Source organism: Triturus cristatus, chromosome 1_2 (assembly GCF_964204655.1).
Source record: "Triturus cristatus chromosome 1_2, aTriCri1.1, whole genome shotgun sequence".
NCBI lineage: Eukaryota > Metazoa > Chordata > Amphibia > Caudata > Salamandridae > Triturus > Triturus cristatus.
In genome coordinates this window covers 335,548,123-335,566,494 of record NC_140580.1, presented here as the reverse complement: position 1 = coordinate 335,566,494, position 18,372 = coordinate 335,548,123, and the positions used below count along the sequence as shown (strand labels likewise).

General features: G+C 45.1%; 1 protein-coding gene across 2 annotated transcripts in view; it reads right to left on the bottom strand.

Moving 5' to 3' along the window:
* LACTBL1 (lactamase beta like 1) overlaps window positions 1-18,372 on the bottom strand; it is a 402,757-nt gene that overhangs the window by 131,212 nt on the left and 253,173 nt on the right. For both annotated transcript variants that reach the window (XM_085614876.1, XM_085614877.1), the window contains one exon: window positions 5,373-5,517. In XM_085614876.1, the coding sequence (XP_085471002.1) occupies window positions 5,373-5,517 (145 nt within the window). The remainder of the gene's footprint in view (window positions 1-5,372; window positions 5,518-18,372) is intronic.

The window sequence follows — 18,372 nt, the reverse complement described above, 5'->3', positions numbered from 1 at the left end:
TCATTTTTCCTCAATATTTTTGCCAGGGGTGTCCTATTTTCCCTAGATCAGGAGGTGACACAATAGGTTTTAAATATAGACTCCACCTCTTCAGTTAAATCATCAATTTCTTACAGGGGGGGTTTGATTGGCTTTATTGAGAGAGACATCCCCCTGAAGCTTTCCTTTTTCCTATTGTGTTCAGCAAATACAAACTAAAACAGTATGAAGGGCCCCTAACTAAAAATGCATCTTTACCTTGTAAATAAGTCCTCTTCTTACTGCAGTGCCAAGTGAGGTGGCCTAGCCTAGCCTTAGTCAGGTGTGGACTACCACAGGTGTCACAAGCTGTGGAATGAAAGCAAGTGCTTTAAGCACATTGCCCAGAGTCTTGGCACCTCCAGGTGCGATGCCTCATGAGACTGTGAATCACTTGCCACCCACAGAACAACAGGAGTGCCTTGAAGATCCTGTGGGTTGAATGCAAGCGCTTTAAGTGCATTGCCCAGAGTCCCAGGTGTTGGCAATTAGGTGCCTCCAGGCGCAATGTCTCCTGGAATGCGACTTTCCCACCACTGTTGTGTAGTTTCTACTAATCTGTAGGATCTGCGTCTTTGCTTGGACAACATGAACTAGGGGCTTGGTGCCTAGATTGATTCCAGATACCTCTGCAAGATAAGTTGGCCTACAGACCAGCTAGCTCACAGTGGCACAGTAAGCCTCCCCTTAACCTTATCGGGGAGCAAATGGTTTCTGGCAACCACTGAACATGACAACCCTGACCCCGCAGGGGTCGTGGAAACAGTACAGAACCTTTCACCCTGTCACTGGTGGTTACTTAATCTCAGAAAAGCATACAAAGAATACACTGTGGGATGTTTTCAATATGTTTATTGAACCAATGTTATTCTTGTATAAAACACGTGTGCCGCACTGATTAATAGACAGAAGTAGATAAAAGTGATTATGAACCGACAAAAGCATAGATAGTAGATATAGTTCTTCCATGGTATTAAAAGAGTGTCTGTATGCAGCCATATAAAAGAAGGCAGTAATCAAGCATAGTCCTATTATGCAAACCTTATGATGAGTGTGCCCAGAGTGTGTGTAGGTGTAGAGCCAAGAATTCCCCCTAGGGACGAGCCAGCCCCATTACCTGATGGGAGAGAATGTAGGAGCCCCTATTGGTCACGAACTGGACAACCCATTTACGAAGATGTCAGACCACTGCGTGGTGAAGAGTCAGCATGCAGGGACTCTCGGTGTCAGCTGAAGTGCCTCCTCTGCTATTCTATTGGGATGCTCATTATTTATAATAGGAAGCAGCCTTGCGATGTACGCATAGATTAGCGATGTTATGGACATGTAGATGGCCCTGTCGCCCCGTGGATGAAGATAGGATTAGATTTGTACATAGTGCGTAAAGAGGCCTAGTACATGATGTTCGAGGCATCATGATAATGTTGTGCGACACTAGATGTGTAAACAAAGTAGTTTGAGAGAACTAATCCAACACTGTTGTGCATGCAGAGGTGTGAAAAAGTTCACAGCCAAAATGTTATTGTGAGGACAATGTAAAAAATAAGCTGCTTCGCTAGATGGGCCTAACCCGGGAATAGAACACCACCTGCAGAACAACAGGAGTGCCTTTAAGATACCGCACTGCGGGATGAATGCAAGCGTTTTAAGCGCATTGTCCAGAGTCTCTGGTGCGGCAATTTGGTGCCTCCGGGCACTATGTTAATGGGACTGCAATGCCCCCGCTGCCCGCAGAACAACAGAAGTGCCTTTAAGATCCTACGCTGCTGGATGAATGCAAGAGCTTTAAGCTTATTACCCAGATTTACAGATGTGGGCAATTTGGCGCCTCCAGGTGCAGTGTATCCTGGGTCTACGAGTCCTCCTCCGCCCACAGAACAATTGTGAGGACAATGTAAAAAATAAGCTGCTTCGCTAGATGGGCCTAACCCGGGAATAGAACACCACCTGCAGAACAACAGGAGTGCCTTGAAGATCTCACGCTGCAGGATGAATACGAGCACTTTAAGCGCAGTATCCAGAATCCCAGGTGCAGGCAATTCAGCACCTCCAGCTGCATTGTCTCATGGTACGGCGAGTCCTCCGCCACCTACAGAACAACAGGAGTGTCTTGAATATATGATTGAAGTAAGCTGATTATTGGTTTCTTTCTTGTTGTTCCAAATATTATCAGCCGGTTATTTACATGCAGAATTGTTCCCTATAATTTGTAGACAACATTTAAATATCTAGAAAAACCCTACCAAACCACAGCACCATATTTAAAGCAATGTTGGCAATATTAAAAAAGAGAAGAATTACATTCAGATGTAATAAGTGTATATCTTTGATGTATGATTTTTTATATTTTGCCCATCTGTAACAACAAGTAAGTATAAAGTCAAACTGTGATTTCCTTACAAAAGTGTTCTAATTGCTTTGAAGAATAACCAACTGATGTTCTTTTCAGAAACGTGCAAGTACTATGTGTGTTTTGTGCTGAAAGTTTAATTCAAATGCAAAAACAACAATTGATGAACAGAATGCATAACAATGTCATACATTCACCCCAGTACAGAGATCTGGGCCTAAATCCATCGTTTTTTTGCTCACCATGCCATTCCAGTTTGGACCCAGCCATATGCAAATCAGTCTTGACCCTGTGCCCAATGGGCACAGTCCAGCCCGAACTGCCAGGCCAGGTCCTTTCTGGACTGGAAACAAGCATCCTAGGACCGACTTCGGGCTTTCAGCCCTCATCAGCCAGGATAGCTTGACTCCAGTGGCATGGAGAGCACGGGACCCTCTCGGGGTGACAAATGCAAAAACCACAATTGGTGGACAGAATGCAGAACACTGTCATACATTCAGACCAGTACAGAGATCTGGGACTAAATCCATTGTTTTTTTTGCTCACCATGCCATTCCAGTTTGTACCCAGCCATATGCAATTCAGTCTTGACCCTGCGCCCAATGGGAACAGTCCAGCCCGAACTGCCAGGCCAGGTCCTCCCTGGACTGGAAACAAGCATCCTAGGACCGACTTCGGGCATTCAGCCCTCATCAGCCAGGATAGCTTGACTCCAGTGGCATGGAGAGCACGGGACCCACGTCTGGGCATACCAGTCCCACTCGGGGTGACAAATGCAAAAACAACAATTGGTGGACAGAATGCAGAACACTGTCATACATTCACCCCAGTACAGAGATCTGGGACTAAATCCATTGTTTTTTTTGCTCACCATGCCATTCCAGTTTGTACCCAGCCATATGCAAATCAGTCTTGACCCGGCGCCCAATGGGAACAGCCCAGCTCAAACTGCCAGGCCAGTTTAATTCAAGCACAACCTTTTGCTTAGAAAATAATTTGTTTGAGGGTCATGAGAAATCGTGAAGAAAATATTTGGCATTTAAGCATTCTCTGGCTTTATTGCCATAAGATGGCGATGAACTACAAGGTTGAGTTTAACAAAAAACGTATAACATCTGCTGTTGGAATACACGTTTCCCCTCTTAGTAGGAAGTTGACCATTAACAGTATCCTTCCAGCAATGTTGGAATTCCTTTGCATGTTATCATAATAACTCAATAAAGAGTTTGGAACAGAAAACATATCATACCAACGTAAAACAGAAATTTTCACACAAAATAATTTGTATTTATATCGACTGATACTTCTTTTCAACACTAATTCTGTCTTATGACTCATCACTCCTTTCCTCTTCCTTGACTTGCCACCACTTTTGCATAGGCAAGGCAGTGCCATGGCATCTGTAAGTCCTCATAATGCATCAACGACTATTACTGCAACACAATGCTCATGATTTAGCATATTCGAGAAACAATCCACATGGGTGTTTTTTTTCATGAAAAATTTTACAATATACATTATATCTCTGATAAGGTTGGTATACTCTTGCATGTTTTTTCGTGATCACCCAAAAGTCAATAAATACATCATGGCTACTAAAAAATGCACTAGCTATGTTCTGACTGCTCCATTGAGATAGTTTGGTCCAACTTTCTTGCTTGCCTACCACCTGCAAGCACAGTGTCTAAACTATTTCTAGCATGTGTGCATCATACAAAGATGTGAAAGAGCACAGAGAAAATGTTTGAAGTTTCAGACACAAATTACAGTGGCAATCATGTCATACATAACAACCCTAAATCTGTTCTTGAAATAACAAGAATATGCACTATGTGGCGGAACTGTTGCTATCCAAGTTGCATCGTTCAACAATGTATTGTCTTCTGACGTGTGCCAGACATTATCTCTTTTATGAGTTAACAAAAGTAGTTCGATTTGGAGGTCCATACCCAGTAGTGGACCACTGCCTCCTTAGATTGTGTGTTTTTCTTTCACACTCAGCGACGGCTCCTCCAAAATGCTGGAGGAGTGCCCCCACACCCCCTGCCAGAAGCCCAAAAAATGAAAAGTAAAACAATAATACATGAGTTTTTGTTATAGGTTTCTTTTTCTCCATAGCGGTGTGTCTCGGGTGCGGGGTCAGGGGGATGACAGGCAGAGGGGTAATGATAGGTGCACTGTTGTCAGTGTGCATGACGGTTTGGCCTGCCGTTTGAGGACGGCCAACCCGTCATGCGCACTAAAGCTGTCTCTAACCCGAGCTGCGTTGCTGGGTTGGAGACAGGCTTCTAGTCTACCTGGGAGTGCAAATTCATAGCTCTCCGGCCAATCTTAGAATGAGGAGAGCAGCATCAGGACTGGCCACAGGGGATTCTGGGAGCCTGTGCCTGCAGTGCACAGAGCCAGAGAGGAGCATCTCAGGGGCAGGTAAGTTCTTTTTTTTTTCTTTTTTTGTTTAGTTGTCTGTTGTTCCTGGTCCCCTTCTACCCCCTGTCCCACCCCTCTGCAATGCCTCTACTGGTCACACTGTATTATAGGATGGCCTGCATTGATCATTTCCTCATTTCTCAATAGAACCAGTATTGTACTGTTACATAACATGCATATATCCTCAAGATTTCTTGATGTCATGGTGGGAGCCTACAAATCATTTGGGTGTATGGAGGAGAAGTCATTCAGACTTTAACTAGAGTGGGCCATTTTAGGACACAGAGTGAGGCAATAGTTCAATTATTATTTGTTGAAGTAGGAATGAGTTACAGAAAGTTTGGATGTCACACCTTGTATATTTCCACTTATCCTGGGATCCAGGGAAATAAGGTTAACCTTACATTGTCAAAGAAACTTCGAAGGTGTTTTGATGAACATTTTGAAATGTGTTGTTGAAAGACAGATCAAGCATGAGTGAGATAATTAAACGATTTGTAGCAACCCTACATCAGGATTCCTCATACTTTGGATTAAACATTCTGTGGTAATGAGTGTCTTTGTGCTCCATACTCACTCGGCTCCAGTTTAGGAAGCTTGTACTGCCAAACAAAAAGTCCTGTCATGGTCGCAGACAACAGAAAGAAGAAAGCAAATCCCACGTAACTCCATTTGATGACAGGCATGGATGCCCTGCGAAGACCCCTCCTCCCGGGAGGTGACTGCAAATAAAACAAAGAAAGCACTTATGTCAAGGTACACCATATAGTTCACACAGTCCTCAAAATAGACTGCTCAGAACATTGGTAATTGCACTGTGCCCTAGAAAAATAGATTTTTCCACACATTGAAGATCTCAGTAAATTCTTGTGTGTATTGTCATTTTTTAGTACAATGCATAATTTAAAGAAAGTGTGGACCACATATGGAAAAGGTAATGAAAATGTATCTGAATAAATATGTCAAGGTATCAAAGAAGTCATAATATTAATGACAACTATAATTTCTTAATATTAATACAAATAATGAATATGATAAAGTAATAATACAACGTCCACTTGCTATCTCCCCCAATTGTACTCTTGATCGCCACTCCTACTCTCTGTAAATTGCCTGTTATCTCTGCACTGTTTTCTCATGATCCCCTGCTCCAATTTCGTATTTAACTTGTTATTACTGAATCTTGTAAATAACTTGCTATTGCTGTAAAGCGCTCTGATACCCTAACGGGTCACATTCGCGCTATACAACACACTAAATAAATAAATATTATTCTTACTAGTATTATTATTAATATTGTTTTGCCTTTCATATCTCAATATGTCTCAGATACATTTAAATGAGCAGTACTTGGGGTGTCCACTTTTCCTGTTGGATTCATCACAAATATAATAACAAGAACAGTAATAATATTAATAATATATTAACAATAATAAAAATTAATAGCAATAGTTGTTTTTTTATTATGGATCTAATAGTATTCATTTTGATAAATACAGTTCGAAGGGTCCCAGCACAATCACAACGGCAACAATTCGAGTCTCTCACCCCTCGTGCCCTAGGGAACCAGTACTGAAGGCTCCTAGCTACCTCTTTTTAGTACTCGACCCTCATGGTAGCGAGGCAGAGCAGTTCAGTTCTTACACAGGGGAGATGATGTGGGCTAGAGACTTTGGGGCAGATTTACAAGCCTCTTGCGCCACTTTTACGTCACTTTTAACATGGGAAAAGTGACGCAAAAGTGGCGCAAGGGGCATGTAAATCTGCCCCTTAGAATTCAGCAATACAACAACAAATAATAAATTGCTGCTCAGTCAGAGCTTCTTCTTTTACAAAGAAAAAGATATTTTTCAAACGCAAAACTAAATATAAAGCATAAAGTAAGAATTATATAAAGACTAACAAATGGAAATGCCAATGGGATTACCTACTAGCCATTTACAGCCTGCAGGGCGTGCACGACAATGAAATGTTACATAGGTGAAGTAGCTTGATAGATTTACCTTGTACCCCTTATGCTTGAGGTGCCACTAGCAATACCTGCACCAACAAAGCTGATCCAAAAAAAAAACCACAAGTACCCACCTGATGTGCCTAATGCAGATATGGAAGTGTAAAGAAGGAGGCATACTGGCTTTGCCAGGGTGCCACAATATTGAACAATTACAGAACATAAACCCTCAATGTCAATGAAACATTTCAACATCATAAAACATTCAAAGTGCTGAAATCAAATGTTGTTTTGTACGAAGAATGCACATTAACTTTGAAATAGATAAATATACCATTAAAACATTGTACCATTTCATTAACATGGTTGACTACCAACCTTAGAGAACCTAACAACAAAAGGCCATGACCCAGAGCCTTTACTCCAGATCTCTAGCTCTCGAAGCGTTGTATTGGATAAAACACTCTCCCATGGTCACTCTTGCTGAACCCCAGGAGACTCAGGGGCTCGTTTCACGAGTCACTTTTAATGACGTTCCTGCAGCACACACTGTACAGCCATATCTATGAGACTAGGTAAGCCACCCTGAATGGCTTTTCATGGCCTCGTAGACATGTTATGAGGCAATGCAGTGCAAGCGCAGCACGCACTGTTCAGCCATACCTACGAGGCCATGTAAGCCACTCTGCATGGTTTTTCATGGCCTCATATATATGGTGTGAGGCAACGTAATACAAGTCGGTGTATTGCCTCACACTGCATGGGAAGGTGTGCCATGTGTGTTACAGTGGGTGTTCCCACGTAACACCCGTGGCATTTGACAAATTCCCAGATTTACAACATGCTGGAAACCTGGGAAGGAGCAAAAGCCTACGTTTCCCAAGGGGGTGGCGTAAGGATTGTTTTTGTGAAGGAAGGTGTCCCTTCCCCCAATAAAACAACCTAATTTCAATGCAGACACCCTTACACCATGGTGCAAGAGTGCCTGCATTGGCGCTAGGCAGCTATTTGTGCACCAGGGCAGTTGAAGAGGACAAGAATTCACAGTATCTCATGGATAATGCACATTCCTGCCCTTTTCTTTTGAAGTAGGGCAGAGCACCAGGAAGGTTTGCAGCGCTGCCCTATGCGAAAAATTAGGGAATAAGGGCCCTAGTGTGCAGCAATCCTCTTAAGGCACATGATGCAGGGCTCCTATGGAGGGACCACCACTGCTCCTTGATGGCCCCCTGAATAAAAAAGCCCCCTCTTCAATGCCCTTCCCCTCCACAGGCACCATGGTCCAATTTGTACATTTTTAGAAGCCCATAATAGCCTTAACATCCCTGTGATGTGGCCACAACTGCTCAGTTCTCATCTTTTTTATATTGTTTTTGAGACACCTGTTTGCACTTGTTTGTTTAAGCGGGCTCCCTGTCCCATGTAGCCCACCTGTGGCATCAATGCTGGGGGCCCTGACAGCCCTTGTCGTCCCATCCAGCTAACCACCCATACAGCACTCTTCACTGCTGTGCTTGTGGGAAAGCCGACTTGCTTCTTCCTCTCTCATTTCTAACTCAGCTCCAGCATTGTCCTGGTTTGAAATGTGGGAGTGAGGCGAGAGACAACAAACTTTGGGCTAGGAGAGCACCCCGGTAAACAGGGCCACCAAGAAAAGTCTGGGTGGGCTTCCTGGCCCTGAGTCTTTGTTACGGTGACACCCACCTCTAATGGGTGAAATGAAACCAAATTAGGGGCAAATTATGACCTCTGGTCTCCCCAGAATACTGGCCTTCCCCAAACTAAAATGGAGAAATAATGGTTGAGCATGGTCTTCTCTCTTCCTAGAGAGTTTCTCGGAAAAAAGGCTCTCTCTGTGGGGGACAATGTAGTAACGGTATATGCAGTTAAAGTGTCTTCGGTCTGGCAGCTTTGAGACCTGTTGGTCTAGGCTGCATAACACTAGCTCTGCAAAACAATGTTTATTACATGACTTTCTCGGCTCTAAAGTAGGCATACTTCCCTGCTGAATTTCTCTGAATAATTTTTTAGGATGTTCTTCCTCTGTGAAGAAAGAGGCTCATGGAACTGCCCTCTTGCCCCGTACCCCTGGTAGTCACTTGTCCTCCGGTCTCTCAGCAGCAGCACATAGGGGGTGATTACGATGACAGAAGACCCGCCACCACCAGCCGTGTGGTGGCAGGCCCTCCGCCATCAGACAGCAATTTTCCCCCACCAAATTAGGATGACGGGGGAATCTGACCGCGACCGTGACAGGCGTAAAGATCATTCCGATTGCCTGGCGGAGCGGTCAACATCTGTAAAATTGTGGCGGTGCCTAGCGACACCATCCACCAAATTACAATGCTGGTCGCAGACAGCCTTTGCGTGGCGGGTAAACCACCATTGAAAGGCTGGTGAGGATTGGTTTCGGGGGCCCGTTGCGGGCCCCCCTTGTGTTGTGGGGAGGTGGTGGTGCACTGGGGGAGTACCCATGATACCCTCCTACATTTCCCTGCACTAAGTGGCAGGCACCGCGTGGCGCCTGCCACGTAGCGCGGGGAAACGCACTACATGCATTTTTAACATTGCGGCGGGTGCTGCAGCCATCAGAAACCGCTGCAATGGTAAAAATGCAAGATGCGACCGCCACAGTGGCAGCCGTATCCTGATTCTACGTGCGGGACCGCTGCCATACAGGTGGGCAGTCCCAAGCCCACCAAAATGGCGGGCGGACTTAAGTCCGCCCGCCATCGTAATTACCTCCATAGTGATGTTCAAGACAGGTTACACTGCCTGTGTCGATTACCCATGTCTCATGACCACCTGGCCACTTGCAGGGTGCCTGTGTGTCCAGTGGGAGTCAGGGGATCCCCTCTGTGGTTCCCACTAACAGACCAATCCACAGAGGTCCAAGGCAAACCTCTCCATTAGAGTCCTTAGCTAGTCCACCTTTGGTATCCCTCGGAGGGAGTAGGTAAGCCAGTGCCATTGACAGAGTCCCAAGAAGTACTGGAATCCTTTGCAGACATGGGTTCATCAGCATGAAGGTCTGTCTTCTTCTGTAGTTTTCTCTTCTCTCAAAGTCTCAGACCCTGTGCAAGAGTTAAAAATGTAGAAAGAAATGGAAAGTTGTAGGAAGTGGGCATGTCTGCCCAATCCAGAGATGCCACATCACTTCTCCACCCTTGTCATACATTTCTTGGAAGCATCCCCAGACTGGCCCTCTTTTCTTAACAGCATTCTTATATTTTCCAAGGTCGCAGAATCAGGCAGTGGTCTGCAGAGCCTCGTACTTGTACTCCGTGCTCGACACTGCAAAACTGGTTCCCTCCTTTGTACTCCGTTCTTAACATTGTAAAACTAGTTTCCTCCCTCTAACAATAAAAAGGGAATGCTGGTGTAACTGGGGCCAGTTCTGCATTCATCCCAGTCAGAAGGGAATGACCATGCATGTTCATGAGTGTCAGCTAATCACCCTAAGTGAATTTCACGCCCATTTCTCTTCCATAAGACTAATACCACCCAAATGGACTTCTTGCTTAGGAGAGCTTTGGTTTACCATCTGGTCAGCAGAGTAGTTAACTTGGCACAGCAGAGTGGTTAAAAACCCATATTTCATTACGGCTGGCTAAGGGAGATATTGCAAATGCCAAAATGCGTGATGGAAAAGAAATATGGGCAAATTAATATATTATTATTGCTCTGTACCATTTTGAACATAGCAAAAAATAGGGTTTATTTTTTTCCTAGAATATGTGCAGTTTTCACCCGAAGTATAAATACAGTGAAGCTCTACAGGCTCACACTTTGGTCAAAAGGCAAAGTGGCACTTCTTTTTGGAAGGCCAATGAAATTAGACAGCCTACCTAGGCTATGTACAATTTATTCAGGGTCCCATTTTTGACAGGCTACCTGTACCCAGATACCAGGCTGAGTCATACAACAGTCTTCCTTGTAGAACCTGAAGATGTGTGCACACGTGTGCATGTGTGTGTGTGTACCTATCACAGGCCCTTCTACCCAGCTATGGAGCAGTAGGCTTTATTTTACAAGACGGACACTGGTGGTCAAATCAATTTTAACAGAAGCTTCCATTATTTAAGATTCCCTTTTGGTGTCTTACTCACGGCAGAGACACAAAAACCAGGTGGTCCAAAAATGAAACATTTTGGAGGATTAAGTAAGTCGATAAACACTTCTTCATTGATAGTGAAGAAAGATGGAGGGTTGTTCCCTCTCGATTGATCAACGTTGGTAAGAAATAAATGGGACCGCAGAGACGAAGCACTCTACATTCAAAGGAATTGGAAGACTATTTGCCATAACGATGCTCTGCCTTGAAAAAGCCCACGGCCAATGGGCCACTAGGGCGAAACACGTGTCGGCTTTTCTCTTCACAATCTCTATCTGCACTTTATCTAAGGAAATATAAATAAAAACCAAGCACGTGATAAACATCAGCAAAACTTCTGACATTTATTTCTTACCAACGTTGATCAATCGAGAGGGCACAACCCTCCATCTTTCTTCACACTCAACTCTACAATGGCTTTTGGGTGTAGCCATTTACGAGGAATGTGCCACAACTAAATTGGGCCCTGACAACTGTAGCACCAAAAGTCCAGGACCATCCACCCAAACAGCAACCTATACTTATTCATTGATACCTGATGTACCATGCCAGCCACCAATACTTAAAGGGGTGTAGACTACCACTGCAGATCCCTAGGCTGATCCTAGACTGAGAGAAGGCCTTTCTGCATTCATCTGCATCAAGAGAGCTATTCTGATATTACCAACAGACAAGTAAATTGTCTTTTTACTTTCTTTGCAGGCCTTTATCTCTGTCCTACTAGTCTACACCCTACCCCCATTTCTGGGGGCCAGATCTTGGAGCGGTGGGTTTGTAAGAAAAGAATAACATTTTCAGATGGGGGTATTTTTCATGATTCTTTGACTTGAACACTGTTCCCTGTCCCTTACGGAAGAATGAGACCTAAGACGTCCCATACCCCAAAGTCAATCGTAGATGAGTGTTGCTACTTGATACTTCTCATGTTACACTTTTAGTTCAGGAATTATGTGTAGTGGCATCAATTCTTCCTTTGTAAAAATATATGTGCCATGGACAAAGATATTCTTCTTCATCTAGCACCACCCACAGCTTTTGCCACAGCTGTAGAATGCCAGTGCAAGCCTAACCCACTAATCGTCAACATGTGAGACTTTCAAGGTCACTCTAAGGTGGTGCAGGGAGGGCCTGGACGTGCAAGTTTCATCAGCTTTGGTATATTGTAAACCTCTCCAATGACGTTCTCTGCTAAAAAATAGGCTGAGAGAGCCATCATGCTGTGTACTTTCAGAAATAAGTGCAAATGTTTAAATATAAAGGGCCGGTGCAGAGCACTAACAAACACCAGCACAAATCAAGCACTTAGTGACATACTCTGCAAATGTCTTGTTCAATGCTTTGTTTTTCTCATTTTAACTTGATAGTTTTTTCTGGCCTTATTGTGCAGCAGCATTTTGTTGCTATTTTCATGATGATGAAAGCCAAAGTTGTCCTATGCCATGTGGCTTCCACTTAGACCGAATCGAATCATGTTGCACTGGGAGGAGTCTTCTTGATTTCTGGTAGGATTGGCGATGATGCCAGACAGTCTAACATGAAAAATGTTGAACGTTCTGCAAATTTCAGGAGATTCTGTGGCAGGACTGGAAGCTCTGCTTATGCTTTCTCCATCTTTACTACTCCAAAATAACAACCAATCAAAAAAGAGTAAAATACATGTACATAACTACATTTCCCATAAGGCTTTGAACCACGCCTTCTCAACAGTCCACCAATAGTGTATGAGCATGATGTACAAAACAGAGGGATTGCCCCTATATTTGCTGCTCTGCAGTCAAGATAAGTGGTTTCTATACCTCGTACCTTTACATCGCCATTGTTTTACTGCTGTATTGTAAGTTATTACATTGTGCCATGTATATTGTAGGTGAAGTGCGGTGTGCACTGTATGATTTCCCTTAACTTTGCCTTTCAGGCCCACGACCGCCTTCAGTTCACGTCCTTTTCCATGCCGTCCAGGCACGTGTTGCACCCGGTTTCTTTCCCCTTCAACCATTGTTCTAATTTAGGACTCCTGCCCACCCCTTTGTATTGCTTCCCAACATTGTAACACGCCACTTGGGCGGCGGGGAGCGAGAATGCATGTGTAGCTCAATGGGCTACTCACACATTCCTCTGGCAATTTTGCCTACGCATTTTACCCTCGTGCTCGACAACTTCACTGAAACATCACGTTGGTCCCGCCCCACCTGGCTTCAAAAATAGGGGTAAAGTACTGCAGGTAGTTAAGAACTATGGGCATTTCTCATGTAAATCTGAGAATTTACTGACTGGGAAGTTTGTTTTCCCTCGTGAAAAGATAATTGTTGGGACTGCTAATTGCATTCGCCTTGTGGTCTGCTGCCAGCTTCTTGCTCCAATTGACAAACTGCTTAGCAGAGTTTCAACAGCTGCAACAATTATTTTCACCGTCTGTTTTTCTCCAGTATTTACATGCTCTTGACCCTTGTTTCCCTATGGGGACATTAGGATTGCGAGGCTGTCACCTCCTTGTTGCCATCTCTGATTAAGAGCCATTTGAGCAAGGCCTTCAGGCTTAAGGGCCTAATGAAGATGAAGACTACTATTATGATGAAAAGCTAGTGAAAGTGATCGATCAATCAATGCAACACTCACTTGTTAAAGCCCTTACTTTAGCCTTTCAACCCATTACTAAGCTCCTTGACCAACTCTCTTGCTGCTCTACTGCCCCCTCCCCTATCCCACCATTGGGCTCTACCCAACGCCCTCCTGACCCTAGTACAGATTACCATTTGGCCCCATTCTGATGCCATTAACAATTTGTTCCAAGGGGTTCTGGGTAAACATACTTATACAACTAAGAAGCGCCGAGCTCTCCCATCACTCAGATGTCCCCGGACACTGATACTAAAACTGGTTCCTCCTGCCACCAGTCTGAAACAAGCAAACGTCTGAAGAAACATAGACATTCCTCCTCCTCCTCCTCCCATCCTAATTCCCTTCCTCCTAATCCCTTTATTTTTTAGCTCTCTGACATCATCCATCCCCGGTCCTCTGACTGGGTTCCAGCCCCCACAGTTGCAGAATACATGCAGCAACACCTCCTCAAGAGTTTTAAAAAGGATGTTCGGTCCAGGCTCAGAACAGAGTGCAAGTGCCAGACCTTCCCCATAAGACAGCTCAAACACCTGATATTGACTCCAATATGCTTACTTTCCTGAAAAAGTTCTCCAAAGATCACAAAAAGGACACAGACAGGGATCTCAGGGCTTGTTAGGGTAAATTGCTAGCTGTTTCAGGCCCCCTGCTGAAAATTTTGGATTAACCTTCCACACAGAAGTCACTGGTGCTCCTATCCAAACTGACGTCCTAGCGGGATGGTCCTAACTTTCAATCTGTCTGCTGGGCAATGCCAACTGTGTCCTATCCTCTGAAAGACACAAGTCTGTGCTTATGAGGAGGATTGATCCTCAGTTGGTAGAAGTGTCCATGTTGGAACCTTTAGCTGAAGGACAGCTTTTCGGCAACAGGTTTGTCAAGGACATTGGCAAGTTTATTGACACCATCGGCTCATTGGATAAGGCCCAATCGTCTCTGAAAAAGGTGTTCAACCCCCTTTTTGGCCAGGTCGACCATGGCAAAGGACAATCAGTTGAGCGTTTCAACTCTCAAGGTCCTCAGCGAGGATTTGTCTACCGCAGCAGAGACTACTGGCAGGACCCCTCCCAGGCAGGCTTCTTCTCTGCCAGATCCAGGCTACTTCCCAGGACGTTCCAATAAAAAGGTGTCCACAGAGGGAATCAAGCCTTCAACAACCAGTCTACAGGTAATGATTCCTCCTCCTCTTTCTGGCATTCCTTTGGGGGCAGACTATGACACTTTGCACACAATTGGGCCAAGATTGACAGATGGTTGGGTTTTGGGCACTGTTCAAGGTTATCGAATAGAACTTTCTCAGGTTCCTTTCAAACCTCCCCTTCCCCCTAATCCATTTTTCTCAACAAGACTTGAGTTTCATAGACTCAAAGATTAAATAACTTTTGGCAAAACATGCTGTTGCATCAGCTTTTCCACATCCCAAGGGATATTACAGCAATGTGTTTCTGGTTCAGAAAAAGGGTCGAGGTCACAGACAAGTTCTCAACCTCTGAGAGTTCAAACCCTGGATGGTTTACCATCATTTCAAAATGGAGGGTATTCACCTTCTGCAGGATCTGCTTCAGGAGAATGACTGGATGGAGCATCTAGATCTAAATTGCAAAAAAATCATCATGATTTCTTTCAACAGATAAAATTCTTGGGATTTCAGGTGGACTCGATCAAAGCCCAATTGCTCATTCCTCCTCCAAAAGTGAAATCCATCAAACAAAAATTATGGACGACTCTATCCAAACAGACGATACATTTGAGATCCGTAACTCAGATTGTGGGTCTGTTAGCTTCAATCAATTAATCAGAGGAATTGTAAGCGGGCTACTAACCCGTGAGGGTCTCAAAGCGCTGGGGGGGGGGGAGGTGAGCCGCTCCCTATCAGTCAAAAAGCCAGGTCTTCAGAGTCTTCATGAAGATGTTTAGGGAGGGGTCGCTTCTGATGTTGAGCTGGAGCTCGTTCCAGGTCTTGGCTGCGTTGTAGGAGAAGGTTCTTCCAACTCTTCTGGCTCTGCGGATGCGCGGGGTTTCGGCGAGGTTAAGGTTGGTGGATCTAATGTTTCTCTTGGGTACATGGAAGGAGATTCTCTCGTTGAGGTATTGGGGTCCAGTGTTGTGGAGGGATTTGTAGGCGTGGGTGAGTATCTTGAAAGTGACTCTCTTCTCAACGGGGAGCCAGTTGAGGTTCCGTAGGTGTTGGGTGGTGCGTTTGTGGTTAGAAATGCCGAGGATGAGTCTGGATGCAGTGTTCTGTGTAGTCTGGGCTTGCGGAGCAGAGACTTGTTGATCCTGGCGTAGAGGGCGTTTCCGTAGTCCAGTCTGCTGGTTATGAGTGTATGGGTGACAGCCTTCCTTGATTCGGGGTATCCACTTGAAGGTCTTTTGGAGGATTCAGAGGGTGTTGAAACAGCTGGAGGCGGCGGCGTTGACCTGTCGTGTCATGGAAAGGGAGGAGTCAAGTATGATGCAAAGGTTTCGGGCGTGGTTCGTGGGTGTGAGAGGACTGCCGAGGGCCGTAGGCCACCAGGTGTTGTCCCATTCTGAGGTGGAGGGTCGAGGACGAGGGCTTCTGTCTTCTCCGAGTTGAGCTTCAGGCAGTTTCTGCTCATCCAGGATGCAACGTCCTTCATTCCTTGCTGGAAGTTGAGTCTGGTGGTGATTGGGTCCTTGGTGACGGAGAGGATGAGCTGGGTGTCGTCGGCATAGGATACTATGCTGAGTCTGAGCTGTCTGACGATGGCGGCGAGGGGGGCCACGTAGATGTTGAAGAGCGTGGGGCTGAGCGATAATCCTTGGGGCACTCCGCAGTGGGTTTCCGTGGGTTTGGAGAGGAAAGGTGGTAGTCTGATTTTTTGGGTCTGCCGGTGAGGAACGAGCCGATTCAGTTGAGGGTGGTTCCTTGTATGCTGGCGTTGTTTAGTCTGGTGGTGAGTGTGCGGAGGGAGACGATGTCAAACGCTGCAGAGAGGTCAAGTAGGATCAGGGCCACGGTGTGTCCTTGGGCAAGGAGGGTGCAGATGTCGTCTGTGGCGGCGAGTAGAGCTGTTTCGGTGCTGTGGTTGCTGCGGAATACGGATTGGGAGGGGTCGACGATGGAGTTTTCTTTGATGAATTTGGTTAGTTGTGCATTGACGGTCTTCTCAGTGACTTTAACCGTGAAGGGGAGGAGGGAGATGGGTCGGTAGTTCTTGAGCTTCTTCTGTTTAAGGCAATTTTACAATGGATGTAACATTACAGAGCCCGTCAATGCTTGAAAATCCACTCTTTCCAAATAGGTTTGACCTATGATGCCCAAGTTCCCTTACCTCCCAATGCACAAGAAGAAACCTATTGGTGGCTTCTCCATATGGAGGCATGGAATGGCAGAGCCATTTTTGGGTCAGTCCTGCATGTCATCATCGAATCCGACACCACTCATTGGGGCTGGGGAGCAAGGTTTGGGGACTTTTCTAACAGCATTCGCTGGTCAACCAGAGAGCTAGGACTTCACGTAAATTAGTTTGGAGCTTCTTGTGGGTTCCTTCACCATAAAATCCCTCTACCGAAAGAAGAGTAACTGTAGTATCCTCCATCGGATGGACAATGTGTCAGCAGTTCTCTACATCAACAGATGGGGGGGTACCAAGCCTTGCCTTCTAGCGAACATAGCCAGGGAATCTTGGCACTTCTGCCTCAGTCGGAGGATCACAGTACTAATGGAATACCTTACTGGCAAAGCCAACATTATGGCGGCTTGGAAATGTATATTCCTAGTGGATTACAGTGACTGCAGACTCCATCCTGAATTTTCCAGATGGTTTTACATGCCCTGGGATTGTGTCAGGCAGATCTCTTTGCATCCAGACTGAATGCTCAATCTAAGGATTTTTACAGTTGGAGACTGGATCTGGCCACCCTTGCCACGGTGCCTTTCTTCAGAATTGGGCCGGCCAAGTGAACTATGAGTTCCTACCCTTTTCCATTATTACCAGAGTCGCAGCCCAAGTCCGGTGACAGTTAGCGTCATTGGTCCTGATAACTCCTGTCCGCAAGGTACAACCATGGTTCGTGACTCTTCTGGGGATGTTTGTATTGCTTGCTACTCTCTTTCCTGTCTTCCTGCATCTTCGCTCAGATCCTGTAGGTTCGCCACACCCTCTTCTTTTTTAAGGTCAATTGGTTCTCATAGCCTGGAAAATATCGGGAAACATGGCAAGTTGAGGGCATATCAACAGCAGCTGCTGCTTTTATACGCAAGCTTGTGCTCCTTCCACCCACCCACAAGTGAAATTCATCTGTATGGAAGAAGATGTGGATCCCATGGGATCCAAGCTGAAGGATGTTCTCAGCTTTTTCTCTGAGTGTGCTGAGTCTGAGTTATGTTACATGTCAGTAAACAATTTCTGGTCAGCTTTGTCTGCAGGTCTTCATCACATTGTTGGAAAAATGGTGGGTATGCACCGTTTTGTGTGTAAATTGCTTAAGGGTATCAGGATGGCAAACCCTCCAAAATCTAGATATTCTCAATTATGGATTGTAAATAAAGTTCTGTCCCATTTTGAGTCCAGGATAATGCAGATTTGTCCATGACACTGATTTCAGCCAAATTGACCATGCTTCTCTGTTTGGTTTCTTGTTGAAGGGTGTCTGACGTCCAAGCCCTTGACATTACAGATAGGCTGTATTCACCTGATGGTGTCTCTTTCATTATGTCAAAAAAGATGAAGACTATGTTCTGGGCTATTGATTACCCAGCTTTTCCTCATAATGCCAAATTATGTGTAGTTAAATGTTTGAGAGTATATGAGGAAATCACCTTGGCTTTGTAGGGCTGACCAGATTGGCCCTCTGTTGTTAGCACTTCAGAAACCTTTTAAACTGGCATGTTGAGTTTGTTGGATCATGGCAGAGTCCATTATTGAT